General features: G+C 39.7%; 1 protein-coding gene across 2 annotated transcripts in view; it reads right to left on the minus strand.

Annotated features, from left to right (window-relative positions):
* Window positions 1-6,927: 6,927 nt before the first annotated feature.
* LOC121950056 (calcium-independent phospholipase A2-gamma-like) overlaps window positions 6,928-17,242 on the minus strand; it is a 33,194-nt gene continuing 22,879 nt past the window's right edge. For both annotated transcript variants that reach the window (XM_088080386.1, XM_042495972.2), the window contains exons 9-10: window positions 14,573-14,768; window positions 6,928-10,534 (exon numbers count right to left, since the gene is read on the minus strand). In XM_088080386.1, coding sequence (XP_087936512.1) covers window positions 10,257-10,534; window positions 14,573-14,768 — 474 coding nt within the window. In that variant the 3' untranslated portion in view covers window positions 6,928-10,256. The remainder of the gene's footprint in view (window positions 10,535-14,572; window positions 14,769-17,242) is intronic.

The raw sequence follows: 17,242 nt of genomic DNA on the forward strand, positions 1-17,242 counted from the left end.
TTCCTTTTATTATTGGGCATGCAACTTTCAAGAAATTAATCCACTGGCTTGAAGATAAACCAATCACAGGAAGGGCAGACTGGGTGCAATTAGAACTCTCATCATGCCCGATATCACTTAGGCTCAGTGATTTATGCGCAGCCTTGCCTCTTGTCTGTAACAACTTGACTTCAAATACAATAGTTAACCATTCTATAAGAATTTGGGCTCAATTTAGAAAACATTTTGAATACAAGGTCCTTCTATCTCTCTCCTATTAAGTTAAATCATGTTTACTCCTTCCTGTACAGACCCTACATTTTACCCAATGGTTTGATAAAGGAATCAAATCAATCTGTAATTTATACATAGAAGACACATTTTATGCTCTTTCTCACAGCTATCCCAAAGCCTACAATCTACCTAAAACCATTTCTTCCGTTACTTGCAAGTTAGAAGCTTGTACAAAAGGCGTTTCCACCCATTTCCAGATAAGCCCACAAAATCATATATAGACTGTATTCTAGAATTGAAATCAGACAGTAGAGGACTGGTTGCCCAGATCTATGACCTCATTCAGAAAGTTGACCACACCCACTGAAAATTAAAGAAGGCCTGGGATTCTGACCTTGAGTAGTTCTCAGAGATGATCAGTGGAAGTCCGTCTTAGACTTGATACATACATCATCTTCGCTGCTAAACACGGTCTAATCCAACTGAAAGTCGCATTACACAGAGTTCACTTCACTAACGCTTAGGTTGGCAAAGATTTATCCAAACCTTGACCCACTATGCCCCCGATGTAGAGGCCAACCTGCAGACTTAATACATATGTTCTGGCTATGTCCGAGCCTTTCCATTTTTGGACAAGTATTTTAAAGCTTTCAGTGAGATGTTTGGAACCCATTGGGTCCCGACCCGATCTGCCCTCTTTGGGGTAACATCTGAGGAATCGAGCTGTCTCTACCGACTAAAGCTTATGTTGTCATAGCTTTCACTACACTCCTTGCAAGACGCTTGATCCTTTTCAGATGGAAGCACACACACCTCCATCCTTTTCTCACTGGGTCAGGGATGTCATGTACTTTAAAGTTAGAAAATCAAGTACACACTTAAAGGATCTTCCCAATCATTTCTCAAGGTATAGGGGCCCTTTCTTGATTATTATGACTCTTTACAAGAACCCCTTGATAATGAGTAGGCTAGAACACATACATGACCTTTTTGCATTGATGGAATTCTCCCTCTCCCATTATTTCATATTTGTATATGTCTATTTATTTTATTTCATTTATATCTATGAATGTGTGTATGTGTATGTATATGTATGTATGTGTATATGTGTACATATATATATATATTATTTTATTGTATCTTATTTTATTTTATTTTATTTTATTTTATTTTATTTTATTTTATTTTATTTTATTTTATTTTATTTTATTTTTTTTTATTTATTTATTTTTATTTCTCTCTCTTGTTTTCTTAAGTTCTTAGTTCATTTGTTTGTTTATCCAAGGTCCAATTCCTTAAGTGTGTTCTGTAACCTGTGACCCTATGGGTGGGGGGTGGGGACCAATGGGGTGTTGGGTGTATGGGTGTATGGGTGGAAGGGGTGGGATAAGAAAGATAGGGTGAACTCAATGGGTCAATGTAATTGAAGAACAGCGCACCCTGTGTTTTGAAGATGACTGTGTAAATTGATATAACATGTACATGTGCTGTATTCCTGTGGGATAAAAAATTTCAGAAAATCAATAAAACATATTAACAAAAAAAAAAAAAGAACATTTTGGGTGGTGGGGGGCTGGGAGTTTGTGCAACAGTGCCAGGGTAAGTTCACTCTGGGCACCAAATATATGAGGTCTGTCTTTAATGACCAAATCTTGGGTTTTAAGATCCTCATTTATGTGTTGTAATATTGAATATTCAGAGCAAATTCAATTTGCCCTGAACATTGAAGTAAAGAAGGTAAATAGTGTGCTTTGTGTTTAGGGACAGTTTACAGCATTAACTCTGAACCACAGAGGATGTGAGAGACTGCCTTGTGATTACAGTTAACTAACCCTCAAAAATGAAATCCATGCTCTTTGCACTTTCTCAAAAGCTTAAATCCAGTGGAAAGTCCTTGACAATTTCTAACAGCGGTTCTCATGTAAGAGGTAGTCTTCTTATTATTAGGTATGACTTTCTTTCAGTGGAAGCTGCATACAACTAAGGTCATCAAAAAGTGTAAAGGTGCTTTGGGTGCAATAAGTGGAGCAAAGATGTGTGTAACAGTCTGTGACAAAACATACAATATCATACACTCCTAACTACTGAAATTACTGTGGAACACACTGACTCACAGCACACTAACCCTCATGAAACACTCTGAAGGATCACATACAGATTGCCTCTGACAGGAGGGCTTCCTCACTTTCCACTAATGGCTACACAAGGTTAGCAGCAAAGAGGTGAAACCCACACCTCCTGGAAATCTCTATAGCCAGAGAAGCTGCGTTCAAAAGCAGCCTTTGGTTATTATGGTGCCACAAACTGGACAGGTCCACTAGTTTATGAGAAAAATGGAAAATGAACACCAGTGCATTTAATCATAGACGGCTATGACTGCATCAGTACTAAATCGATCATCTTGAGGAAATAAAGTTAATTGTTGCAGGCCAAACAGTACAGACAAAACCAGGGATTTCTAATTTGCTGTATAAATGTACCGAGCTGCCGTACTCATTACTGATTTATTGAGAAAAGAAATTTCTCTTTCCAAACATCTCTCTGATGAAAGACTTTTTAAAAACTTGCTGAATAAAAATAAATAAATGTACTGAGGAACTGAAGCGCCTCTTGATGATTGTATGTTGATTATCCCACCATCAGTACTCTGGTGTCAGAAAATCAGCACTGAATCAGGGAACGAAAGCTTCCTCTTTTATTGAGTGTTTCTGTGCTTTTATAGGCTTACCACAGAGCAGACTGATGACCAAATAATAGTCTTCAAAGACCCTTGATAAATCTGTCTGGAGAGAGGCTCTTCATCAAGCAGTGATAGTGTTATTCTAAGTTATCTGATACTTCTGGCTGTAAATCCAAATATCTGAATGAGTCTAATCAGGATGTGTTTAAGATGTAATTTTACTGAGTGAACAATCAGACTGACAAATTCAGATACCGGGGTTCAGTGTGTGAGATCATGTTCGTGCCACACATTTTCTTTAACAATTTAGTACATTTACTGATTTGTCTGTTACTTTAATCTGCAGAGCAAGAGACACCAATTTCTCAAATATTTTGATTTCCGCAATCATCTCACTAGTTCTGTTCGCTAGAATCAGTGTCGGCGTTGTACTGTGGGACTACTAAAGGATTATCTTATCTTAAAACACTTGGTTATGGTTAGAAAAAATCAGGTTTGGGCTTAAAATACCTGCTTTGGGGACACAATCCCAGTTGGAAACACAGTTATGTCTCTGCAAAAACCTACAGCTTTTTGTGCCACTATACTGGCCAAAGAAGGAACAATATCTCAGCAAAAACACCTGCTTCTCATGCCACTATCCTGGCAGAAAATGCAACGTCTTGATAAAAAAAGAAGCTTTTTGTAGCACCACAGCAGGAAAAAGCAACTCAGCAAAAAAAACAAACTTTTTTGCCTAAAAAGCTGCTGGAAACACAGCAATGACTCACTAAATGATTGTTTTTTTTTATTGTTGGTCTCAAAATGTTGCGCAGTTTGGCAGGAGTGTGGCCTAGTTGAAACATTATCCAACATCCTCTCCACCTCCCGATGAAGTCAGCTCACTTTAGAAACATTAATACAGTGAGTTTGAAAAATTCAGATGTATTGTTTTAGTGGTTTGCAGAAACCTACATTGGTGACATTTTCTTATCGCGACTGGCTGACAATATACCCTTTTTACTCTACTTAAAATCAACCACGTTATGCATGTGTTCCTTTTTCCATTTTCTCTGTAATACTTTTAAACTCCAGGTATAACAACATATGTGCATGACCTCCATCCTTCATCATTTCCCCCTGCAGACCACAGTTGACACTGTTTGTTGTGTCCTCTGCCGTCTGTGGCCATCGCTGTGTTTTCATGCGTGTAAGCTGTTGGTGGAGAGCTGTGTCAGTGCATGGTGTTTATGCTGGAGGGAAATGCGATCCATCACAGCCAGGGTTGTTACCCAGGTGCCTGAGCACAGCCTTGCACAGTCATCTCATCTCACCTTCCTCTCTTTTATGACAGGCAGCTCAGGGAAGGGCCTTCAAATTACCTTCCCCAGAAAAATACATCCCTACCTTTACAAGCAAGAGTGAGAGAGAAAAATACACCCATAGGAACTACTGCTTAGTCAAGATACAGTATTTGCAAACTGCTCTCACTCTCAGGCCATCAAATACAAATGCTTTGTTGTTTCTATGTGATGTACGCCACAAACAATTTAGCTCTTTTTACACAGAGATCGCAACAAAGTCCCTTCTTCATGCTGCCTTTGCATTTTTACAACGAACCAAACAGCACCATCATGCCACTCTAGTGTGTGATTTTATACAGCATGCCAGCATTGTGGAACCAAAAGAGGTGACGCACATGACATGTAACACAACAGCATCAGCCACTAGTGTGACATAAAACATAAGCATTGGCAATGCTTTATAAACAATAACAATGGCATAAAAAGGCAATAGCAATCATTAACCATCTCTTTATATGGCAGCTAATCTTATCCTCTGCTTGAAGGATGAGGTCCCAATTTGCAGATAACTTTGGCTGCCGTTCTACTTCTACTACTACTTCTCTACTTCTTAGCTGATGATTGTCAACAGCTACTTTTTAAATCTCCTGTCAAAAATCACACCCATGCCACCTATGATCCTGTCCTGCTGGCTGTCCCATTTATACATACATTATTTCAGGGCAGTTACGATCTCCATTGTCAGCTCAATGGCGAGACAACTCTGCCCCCCATTGCACATTTGTACCTTTTAAACATAATGGCACTGTGGCATATCAGTGTTTCCTGCCTTGTTAAAGGGGCTATTGTAATACGTGGTTGCAGTTAGGCTTAGGCAACAAAACTACTTGGTTAGGTTTAGAAAAAAGATCATGTTTTGGGTTAAAATAAGTAAATTTGTTTTGTACCAATGTAACATGATGTAAATACACTCACCGGCCACTTTATTAGGTACACCTTGCTAGTACCGGGTTGGACCCCCTTTTGCCTTCAGAACTGCCTTAATCCTTTGTGGCATAGATTCAACAAGGTACTGGAAACAGTCCTCAGAGAGTTTGGTCCATATTGACATGATAGCATCACGCAGTTGCTGCAGATTTGTCGGCTGCACATCCATGATGCGAATCTCCCGTTCCACCACATCCCAAAGGTGCTCTATTGGATTAAGATCTGGTGACTGTGGAGACCATTTGAGTACAGTGAACTCATTGTCATGTTCAAGAAGCCAGTCTGAGATGATTCGAGCTTTATGACATGGTGCGTTATCCTGCTGGAAGTAGCCATCAGAAGATGGGTACACTGTGGTCATAAAGGGATGGACAGGGTCAGCAACAATACTCAGGTAGGCCGTGGCATTGCAATGATACTCAATTGGTACTAAGTCGCCCAAAGTGTGCCAAGAAAATATCCCCCACACCATTAAACCACCACCACCAGCCTGAACCGTTGATACAAGGCAGGATGGATCCATGCTTTCATGTTGTTGACACCAAATTCTGACCCTACCATCCGAATGTCGCAGCAGAAATCGAGACTCATTAGACCAGGCAACATTTTTCCAATCGTCTATTGTCCAATTTTGGTGAGCCTGTGGGAATTGTAGCCTCAGTTTTCTGTTCTTAGCTGACAGGAGTGGCACACGGTGTGGTCTTCTGCTGCTGTAGCCCATCTGCCTCAAGGTTCGACATGTTGTGCATTCAGAGATGCTCTTCTGCATACCTTGGTTGTAACAAGTGGTTATTTGAGTTACTGTTGCCTTTCTATCAGCTCAAACCAGTCTGGCCATTCTCCTCTGACCTCTGGCATCAACAAGGCATTTTCGCCCACAGAACTGCCGCTCACTGGATATTTTCTGTTTTTCGGACCATTCTCTGTAAACCCTAGAGATGGTTGTGTGTGAAAATCCCAGTAGATCAGCAGTTTCTGAAATACTCAGACCAGCCCGTCTGGCACCAACAACCATGCCACGTTCAAAGTCACCTAAATCACCTTTCTTCCCCATTCTGATGCTCGGTTTGAACTGCAACAGATCGTCCTGACCATGCCTACATGCCTAAATGCATTGAGTTGCTGCCATGTGATTGGCTGATTAGAAATTTGCGTTCACGAGCATTTGGACAGGTGTGCCTAATAAAGTGGCCGGTGTGTGTACATCATGTGAGTGACGCCAGTGAATGACAACTGTTAAAACAATACTTTGGTGGTTTCACACTCCACACAAACTATGGTCTCCTTAGCAAAAGTCTTGTTTTGAGCCATCCACTTCATCTCACTCCTGCCCTATGTGTTTCTCGCTCTTTATACTGCGTCAGTTGCTATGGTATTGCTATGGAGGGGTTTACATAGGAGTTAGCTGAAAGCCTGGTGCATCTCATAAAGACGGTGCCTTTGGCCTTGACTTCAGACGCTGAGGGCGAGTGTCGGTATCTGGTGCCCTGGGAATGAAAACAGGCTGGTATGCGCCTGCAGTAGTAATTACAAATCTGACTTTACCTCTAATCAAGCCAATCACCTTGGATATTGAGCAGCCAAGGTGCATATCAGTCCAGATCTGTGTCTGAATAATGAAACAGTTGTGAGTACAAGTTACCAACTTGATATCTGCACGTCTCCCCTTCCTGAGATGATCTGCAAGCTGTGAGCGAAACGGCGGGTTCCCTCAGATCACAATCAGTTAATCTCCCTATAATTAGGAGGCAAGATGCAGCGAGGTTCAGTGATGGGTTTTAATTACATACACTCTCAAACAGTCTTTACATAGGATCAACAGGAGAACAGTGGAATTATTTTAATCTGGGTAATATCTGCGTCCACTTTACCTCAGGTCCTCGGAAGTAACCAACACACTGTTGTATGAGTTATACAGTACTGGAAGAGGTTAGGCATGAATGTCTGCAGTGCATCTTTAGCTGTACATGTCATTAAGATAATTCAAGCCGTGACAAATCAATGAGCAGCAATCTGTTTCAAACCAGTCCCTCAGCTGTGTCCTGTTTAGTTGTAACAGACGTTACAGCACAGCAGAATGGGGGCTGAAACACAGCACTTCAAGGTAAAAAGGGTGAAAGAGGCTTTTGAGAAGAGGCATCAAAGAGAAAGAGGGCACACTGAAGACAGAGTGGAAAATGTGTGTCGCCTGCGGGGAATCCATAAAACCAAACAATCAAGCACACCATGATAAAAGCCTTTGAAACAAGCCAACTTAAAATACTCAGAGGCTAAAATAACACATAAAAGTTACATTTTTGTGACAGAGAGCCTCCATTTGGTTACTTATACATCCAACAAGGTCTCACTCATGACTCATCAAATACGTCAGCTTGGGCAGTGGCCCTAGGCTTCAAATTTTGACGCTCTGCGTACCATTTTTTGAACCCAGTTTTGCATGTGTGTTTCCACTCGTTACATGCATACAATATCTTTCCAAAATAAACTTCCAGTTAGATTTAAAGTTCCAATGAATTGAAAAAAACATTTTCATAGCTTTAATCCTGTGTCATCACCTCTTTGTATATGCCAGTTATATGTTTTAAAAAATCAAAATTATAGTATTTTTACACCAAAATCCCTGTCTTTTCTCTTAATGTAAAACCAGATAAAATAGTTTCAAATGTTCGATGACTCATCCTGCATTCAAGGGCATTTTATTCAATCAAATGGGACTTTGGTATACTAGCTAGCCACACAGCTCATATATCACTGCACTTCACCATTTGTAGGTCATCTCGCTAACAGAGCAATGTGGAGAGAACAAAGAAGAGATGCATGTTTAGATATCAGTGGAAAAAACCTTTGATTTCCAAAACAATGTGGCAGAGGTCTAATTCAGTCATCTATCCACTGGTCCTCCTGATCCAACGCCAAGGGAGGTGTATGTGGACCAAACCGTCCGCTCAGCAGCAGACTGCACTGTAGCTCCACTTTTTGGCGCTTTAATCAAATGTGAAGGATGTGATTTAAATCCCTGTAGTAACGCTACACTGCTCAAATATTCTGTGAAAATGTCACAGCACAGAAGCTTCAGACTCTCTAATTTCTGTTTCACTGGGACTTATGGACTTAAACTACTGTACTTAAGTCAAAATTAGTCAATTTAAACTTTTGGTTTCACATGGGACACAAACAGCGCTCTCCTGGGTGAAACTCTCCTGTTTTTTTTTTTTCAACCTCCCCTCTACACTTTATTGCTTTTTATACAACGTCACTTGATTTTCTTCTTTACTTCCACTGTGATGACTACAGCCATGTAGAGCATCATAATTCAAAGCCTATGACCACTGACTGAGTGGCTGTATTTGACAAGTTGGAAGTGAGAACACCCTGACATATCCGCTACACATTAAATCATTATTATTCATTATTATAGTTTTTTTCAGAATCAAATATCAGGGTAAATTTTTGCAATACTCTTCTTAGCAGTTTTTTAAAAACTAAATACTTACTATCTTTGTGCATAAAATCTTAAATATAACATGCATTTACACACAACATATACAACATGTCATGCTTGAAATGAGCCCTCATGTACCATTGTTACTAATATCAGTATACAATTACACAGTGGACCAGTAGCTGCTTTGTCAAAGGTGCAAATTTTCGACGTTACATCACAGAAATGTCACTCGCATTTAGTGCTCAAATTGACCGTGATTAACCGTTAATAAAACTAAGAATACATTTTTTTTGTCTGTCATTTCTTGACATTGGTGTTCTAGAGTTGCAGATTAGCAGCTTAGCTTCACTTATACTGCATTTCCATATCATATATCCCATCTACACATTTTTCTGTGAAAGTATAAACACAGATTTGTGAGGATATACTGGTTGTCATAACAAATCTAAAAAAGGAAAACAAGTGGTTGAAAAGTCCTCACTTGGTGAAACAGTCTGTTACTGGCTACTGAAGAATGTTATAGTATTTTGCTTTTTAAAGGAACAGTTTGACATTTTAGAAAATGTTTATTTGCTTTCTTCACCAAAGTTAGAGAAGATTGACTATACTTATATCTGTATGGTGAAAATGTAACTAGAGCCAGCAGCTGGCTAGCTTAGCTTAGCACAAAGTCTGGATATGGGAAACTGTAGACTGTGTGTGAGACTGTAATGGTTCTCAAAAAGACAGCATCTAATTAATAACTTACATGCAAAGATAAGGAGTTGTGGTTATTTTTGTGTTGTATTTAAACTCCCAACTGCTAGACAGTAGTATTATAATCTATCTGCAGCCATTTGACTCCTCCACTCCAATATGTAAACATATCACTGGCGAGAACATGTACCTATGAAACAAGCAGAGTCATGGAGCGCACACCACTTACTCCAAAAATTAAATTTAAAAATCACAATATACTGCTTTACGTAAAGTATCACAATATATTGCAATATTGTCAATCCTGTATCATGACAAGTACTGAATCACCAGATTCTTGCCAATACACAGCTATACCAACAGCTAGTTAGGTGGGTTTTGTTAGCTTTGACCGGAGCCAGGCTTGCCTTTTCCCCATTTCAAGTCCTCATGCTAGCTTACCAGCTACTGGCAGTAGCTTCACTTTTACCGTACGGTTATTTATTTAGTATCAATCTTTGAATCTTAAGTTCAGCAAGAAAACAAATAAGCATGTTTCCCACAATGTTTAACAATTACTTTAAGCATACAAGCCACATTTGTTAGCAAAGCTAACAGTGATTCCTTATTTAGGGAATTCTAAAACACTCATGTCATTTGAAACATTTGCTTTGAATGCAACAGTGCTAAGTGGAGTGCTGCCAAACTACAGCAGCAACCAGATGCATTTTCTGGTAGAATGCAACACATTAACACTAAACTCACACTCAAAGTGTGAAGTGAGGAGGAAGGTAGTGTTTGGCATGTCGGGCACAGTATCTATTTGTGCATTTACAAAATGTTTTTCAAAGCTACAGGTCAACGACGCCATCGACTATGACACATAATGGTAACATGACATAACATGACATCTAAGCAGTTAAGAATAAGGGGAGTGCTCCATGTTTTGAGGTAAAGGTTGCTTGTATTGGATCTAGAGTTTAGAGGACTTAAAGGACACACCGTTATACATATCAGCCCTGAGCCTGGCCCACTCTGCCATCCTCTGGACGGAGCTTTTCTCTCGGGTGAGGATGCGAGCGGCTTTCTTCAGCTTCTCCTCGTTCCTCTCCAGATAACGGACGCCCTCGGCCTGCAGCAGGTTGAGCTTCTCTTGCCGGTTCTCGTCCATGGAGATGTCCTCGCTCATGTAGGGGTTGAAGCGAAAATAAGTGCCGGCAGGGAGGAAGGCGTCAAGCATGGCGTGAACCTCTGGAGGGAGGATGAGAGGTGAGAGTGAGGCCACACGGAAAATAAACATGACATTTTACATACAGACCATAAACACACAATTCACTTCCTAATAGTCTCAATATGAACAAACACTCAAATACTGTGTTAAGAGTCAAAACTGTCAGAGCTGTGACAGCATGACGTGTTAAAGGGAAAGCATGAGGTAATACCGATTGAAAATGTCTGGCTTGTCCGTCAGGGTTGTTTTCAAATGCTACGTCTGAGAGGTTTAAAATCAGCGACATGCAAATGCATACAAACAGGCAGCGGGGAGCAATAACAGGCTGAATATGCCTGAAGCATCTGAAAAGGTGATGGAGGTTGTTTCTGACTGTGTTCCCACAGAGGTTGTGCGGTGCAGGAGTCCAGACATGGATTATATCAGGAGTAGTTGCCTTTGAGGCTATGGAGAACAAGTCTACAAGGAGTTTTTTATTTAAAGGTTATATGGAGAGTTTTATTGACTTTAAGTTCTTGTATTTTTACATCCAGGCAATGTGCTGTATTACATTATCATATTTTGAAAAGTTATACACTGAGGAGTAAAAGTGAGATAAGTGTGTTTACAAAATTCCTGAGATGAGACAAGCCTGCTCACAGAATAGAAAATGAGTGTTTACTCTACAGATTAAATGTTTTTCTGTCTAATTGTAATAGTTCACTCTATTTACAACATTTACTATGGTCAGTGGCAGACAAAAACAAGTTTGCTACTTGTTAAAAATTCAGATTTTCTGTCGACAATATGTATATATATATATATATATATATATATATATATATATATATATATATATATATATATATATATATATATACATATATACGGACACTGGGTTGTTACTAAATAACTTAACTTATCAAATAGTCTCTCATTCATTTGTTTCAGATAGCATCCATTATCAATAGTGAAAAGAAAACTCTGGGTTGTTTGTATTTCTCTAAACCAGTCACAATCTTTTTGGGCAGTGCCAAGATGCAGCGCTGGTGCATTTGCGCGCATGAGAGAAATTTGCCTTCAAGACTCTCGAACAGATACCTGACAGAAATCTATTCATTTAGACCCCGACCACCATATCTCAAGGGATATTTTGCTGATTTTCAAACAGCCCTGTGTCACGGTGGTGTGGGGAGTGTGTGCAGAGGAACAGTGTTAAGGCCCCACCACGTGCCACCAGCTCCCATAGCTTCCTGCCCTTTGATCGCGGGAATGGGGAATGCCAGCCAAACACCAATCATCTCAACATACTCCCCATACTGCGGTTACGCAGACCTGGCTGAAAATCGGATAAATAAGAAGTTTTCTGTCAGAAAGCCCTGAAGGCAAACTTTCCCCCAACAGCTGCCTTTGCAAGTAGTAGCCAGCAAATAGTGGAAGGGGAGGGTAATTCCAGCAGATATGGATGAAAATCTGTAAATCATCTTTCCAGGTACTGTAAACAAAATACTAATGCAAAAACTTCAAAATGATTGTACTTGAGGGAGAGCACTTTATTTTTTATGTACTTCATGTACATTGTACATTCAAATAAAGTCTGCGGCGTAACCATAACTGAGTTGCAGCACATATGAATCTGCATGAAAATGTCAGATCAAGAGTCAGTTTGTATGACACTTCCTGAAAGATTATTATTCCTTTGTATGTTGTTGCATGTTTTATGCCTAAAGGGACAACGCTAGCAATTGTACAGAACTGAAACCATGTTTTTCATTGGGTATTTAAGAACCCTAATATCCAAACCTTCTGGGAACTCAACTAACTAAAATGTCTAAATCTGCAGGTCTAAACTGCAGCTCCGCTCTATGAAAAACCTCATTTATGGCCTTGTTAACACGACTGAGTGAGTTTGTGAGCGAGTACAAGCCAGTTTCATCATGAGCTTTGTTTACATCTAAACCCCCATTAGATCAACCTTATCTGTCTCCAACAACAAACTGAGCGCCACTGATACACCTAAGACAAAGCAGGAGGCTTGTGAACACTGAGACAGGAGGGAAGCTTTTTGAAAGAGAGAAAATCTCTGATAAACACTCTTGCTAATCTGCTGTTGCTAAATAACAAAGCCCGTTGGAGAGCTGGGGAAAGCTTAATCCCAAATACAGGAGGAACAAGTGCAGAGAAGCATCTAGGTCACCCACTGCACCACAGCAGCAGCAACAGGGAGGGGACCGAGCCAAATTTAGGCACAGCAGAGGTGCCCATGTCCAGAGGTGATAAGGAGACAGAAGAGGTTGCCACTACAGAGCGCCACAATGGGACGTATCCAGAACTAAGTCAACCCGCAGTGCAGTATTCTCTACAATAGTGAAATCAAAGCCCAACTCCTTCCCGCAGAAATTACACAGATACAAAGGTCATAATGCTTTCAAGTCTTTGTATGATCTTATTAAAGTGTGTATTAATTTAATCTTCAGGAGTAGACAAATTAAAATGAAGGTAGCTAAATCAGCATTGCAAACAATGCCAAAATAGATGGTATGTAACATTAGGTTGGCTTAGCCCTGCTGGAGAGTTTCATGTTTTGACCAGTGGTCCTATTTGTTGATGCAGCTTGTCTGTGTTTGGCACATTATGTCATGAATTTGGGGACATACTAACAAGTGTTTCCACATTTTGAACAAAAATAATCAGATGTTTTGACACTGTGCCAGTGGTCTTGTGTTGCTCTGAAAGCTCCCATATGTGGAAGACCTCTTTTATAGTTACTCAAATCCCCGTTTTGGCAGGAGTGTTTATTATGATGAAAGGAGCACTCCAAATATTTAGTATTGCAATATACCGCACGGGAAACAATGAAAGACCAATGATCAAATTAATGGTCAAAGTTATAGAAACAAGTTTTTTTTTTTTTTGGAAAACTGAGATAGAACTGAGACAGATATGGGTCAAGCTTTAAATATTGATGAATCCTTCACAATCTAACACATCCCATAATGTGTCAGACCCCCCTGCTTGGTAAACACGCACACAAAATTCCAGTTTGCATACAGGGTTTCCATTGTACATTTGTATTTGCATATACGATGTAGCCTTAAAAAATATTTTCAGATAAATTTGTGTAGACTTCAAAGAGCAACTTTCACAGTCACAGAAGACATTATACAACTTGGTAGAGTGTCCTTTAAAGTTACAGTAAATTAGTCATTTATCAAGATTATTTTGTTACCTGCTGTAGAGCTACTTTAAAAACTTACTTTATGTAATATTGGAAGACGAACAATACAGAATCAACCAAAATACAATTAGGTTGAATATAGGGACACATTTACAGTTTGACAAATTTGTCAACTGTCAACAAAACTCAACTCAACAACTAAACAACTAAACAACAACTAAATTTCGAAATGCACCTCTTTTTCAGGTTCGTAGTTGTACTTTGGGTTTCTACTGGAACATTTTTACATGCTTTAATGTTCAAAAACGATATTTTTTCCCCCTCATACTGTCTGTCCTTGAATACCTGCATTCATTCACTCTGTTTCGGTGTCTGTCTCTTTACACTCCACAAAAGCTCAGTCTGCTCTGATGGCTCAGCATTTCCGGGTCTTTCATATCTTCTGTATCTCTGTATTTCTGCACCGTCATTGCTGAACCAAAATCTTCACAGACAAGTTCCAGCAGAACCATGCTCCGAAATCAGGGAGAAGTTAACAATATTGTCAGCCGAGAATACTAAAATTTAAAATTGGCAGCCAAGATTACATTTCCCTGAATTTATCATGTAGCTACACATGGCAATGTAGGCTACCTAATGTAAATACTTGCACTAGCATGCATGGAGCAGATGACCCTATATATATAATCTGATGTCAGCTTGTCTCATAAGTAGAAAAAAAAAAACGTGTTGGACATGTAGTCTTAAGTCTGAGGATTTTGCTCACGTGGATTGAATTTACCTCATTATTTGAAACTTTGGCCACGTTTCATATGTATATCCAATATTGTAATATTATATATGTGACAGATAATGAAGAAAAGCATAACAAACATAACATTCTTCAGTGACAGTCACTTACCCTCAGTGTCTGTGGCGCTGCTGATGACATTTGTGAGTTTGGTTTTGAGGCTCGTGTAGGTGGCGCTGTTCTTGCCAGGAGTTTCAAAGCGGCCAGTACCGAGTGAGACCACGCACTCCAGGGGCGTGTTTGGCCACAAACATTTACACTCATGGATAGCCAGTGCTGTGGGGTTGTTAATCAGCAGACCTCCATCCTGTGCACAAAACAGAAGAAGTGCCATGTTAGGGAATTCATTCAAACGCTGTGTACGTTGTTTATGCCAAGACCACAGTCAGCGAAACCAATTAATTGGCATCTGAAACCTCAAAACCTTTCATGGATTTTAATCGTCAATAGATGACATTTTTGAGGAACATCTGACAAAACAAAAAGAACGGATCAATGTGCAGTTCCAAAGCAGCTTGTATGTCTACAAAGAACAGAGCTAAATTGTTGTTGTTTTTTCTCCTCTTCCCTCACAGTTTCAGTCAGACTGGCTTTGATATCGAACAGCCGCCCAGGAGTGCTTTTGCTTTGGATCCATAGTCTACCCAAGGCAATAGGTGGGGGGGGGGTGACTGGAGAGGCTGTGGGGATTGTTGAATAGGCATGAGGCTGAGGGGCCGCGGGGCTGTGGGCTGGCAGCAGGATCAAACACACAGGGGCCAGTCCTCATTAAAGAGGCCAGGCTGGGGGGTGGGAGCCACAGGGCCCCAAGTGTCTGGGGACACACTAAGGGGAAGAGTGCTTGTTTGTGTGACTGTGTGTATGTGCATGTTTGATCGAAAGCTCATGCCTGCTTAGAGTCAATGCATATAATAATGTGGGTACGTGTTTGTGACAGCATATGCCACATGGATTCACATGCATTAGGCCTTGGGGACGAGAGGGGAGGGAACATCCCATCTTTTCAGCACACTTCAGCAGTGTCGCAGTGTAACAACAGTTCTGTACAAATCAGAGAGAGCACACATTGTGATAGGGAATATGAGGGCTGCCTTCCAAGGCGAAGGTCTGCTAATCATCCAGGGAGCTGGACTGAGAAATTGCATCATCAATCCAAAGACCAGGAGAAAAGAATTACAAAGAGAGGTGGCTATTGTAGTTAGACTGGGGGCATTACATCAAGTAATAGCTCCCATGATAGCAGATGCTTTGTGAATCACTTGTTGTGGCTTTTAATGTGCTAGTTTTCTAAAAACCGTTGAGGTATATTGAGAAATAACAGGAAATTCAGCAAAGCAAGTCACTAAACACAACTAATTCAGCATTATACAATCATCAAACAAGACTATGGGCCCTTTCTTACACCCACAGTCATTGTTAGTTTCACACCAAAGTAGTTTTTTCATTCTCATTTTCATGTCTAGCATCCAAGCGGAGAAAGTAGAAAATTCACTTCAGCCCATGGGTTTATGGGTCTTAAAATGAAGAATAGTCAGGCACATTGTTAGCAGAGTGCTATTTTTAGCCAGCAGATAGCAATTGCACCACTAACCAACAAAAACTAAATCTAAAGTCAGAATGGTGGAGTATTTTCTGGATATTTTGCATTATTCAGTGAGATTTCCCTAATAAATAGGTAAGTTCACAATGTACATACATTGTGGATAGTGAAATGATAAATATTAATTACATACTCTTAAATGTCTATTATCAGCACAATGTGCTTAAATTTACCTGAAGTTTGTTTAAGATGGAGCTTATTGTATATAGTGTTGGAAAGTTTAATAAATATCAATAAATCATATGTTTATTACACTTCAACACACCATGGTCATATGAAAGTGTGTGAGTGAACTAGGTTGGCAAAAAACAAACCACAAAAAAAGCAAAATAAAAAAATTCATTAATCGTAATCAAGGTAAAAATGTTCAATTAATCGTGATTCTGATTTTAGGTATGAGGTTCGGACCTTTTCTGGGAGGAAATTTTACCAACTGGACCAATTTGATATTTAGTTGAATACCCCTGGCCTAGTCAATCAACAGAACATTTGATTTCCCTCAGAAATACTGACTGGTTTGTCACTCCTTTGACAACTATTTTGATATCAATTGATCTTTTTCAAAAGTACGCCAACATCTTTAGACCCAGATTCTCAAATTTGTACATTTTTTGGTTTAGTAAACTGAATACCTTTGGGGTATGGACTGATAGACAAAACAAGACATTTGATAACATCACCCTGGGCTTTGGGAATTTGTGATGGACATTTTTATGTCACAATACTCTAGCATCTTATAGACATTGACAGAATAATCAATAATGAAAATAATTGCTAGCTGAAGGTCTACAATAGTGGTGCTGCTGGTTTTGCTAGATAAAAAATGTCAGGGGGTTACCATAGTGATTAGGAATCTTCCCTTATGGGACCATGATTGTCTTTATCAAATTTTTCCAATCCACAGAAAAGTCAACATCATGGTGGAGCTGCAGGGAAAGTTGGGAGATTAACAAAGTGATCGAGATCTATCCTCTGAAAATCTGTACAAAAAGCTGATATTTCAGTCTGGACCAAAGTGGTGAACATCGCTAGTGTGGCTAAAAGAAATGAAGAGAAATTACAAAGGCAAATGTCTCTAGTCCCTCTGAGTCACACTGTCTGATAAAGGAACTTTCTCTGATATGAAAGAAGTAATCTGTTATGATAATAACTGTATGAATCATTTAAAGCCTTATAGTTAG

This window comes from Plectropomus leopardus, chromosome 7, assembly GCF_026936395.1.
Source record: "Plectropomus leopardus strain MGB_pleo_1.0 chromosome 7, ASM2693639v1, whole genome shotgun sequence".
Lineage (NCBI taxonomy): Eukaryota > Metazoa > Chordata > Actinopteri > Perciformes > Serranidae > Plectropomus > Plectropomus leopardus.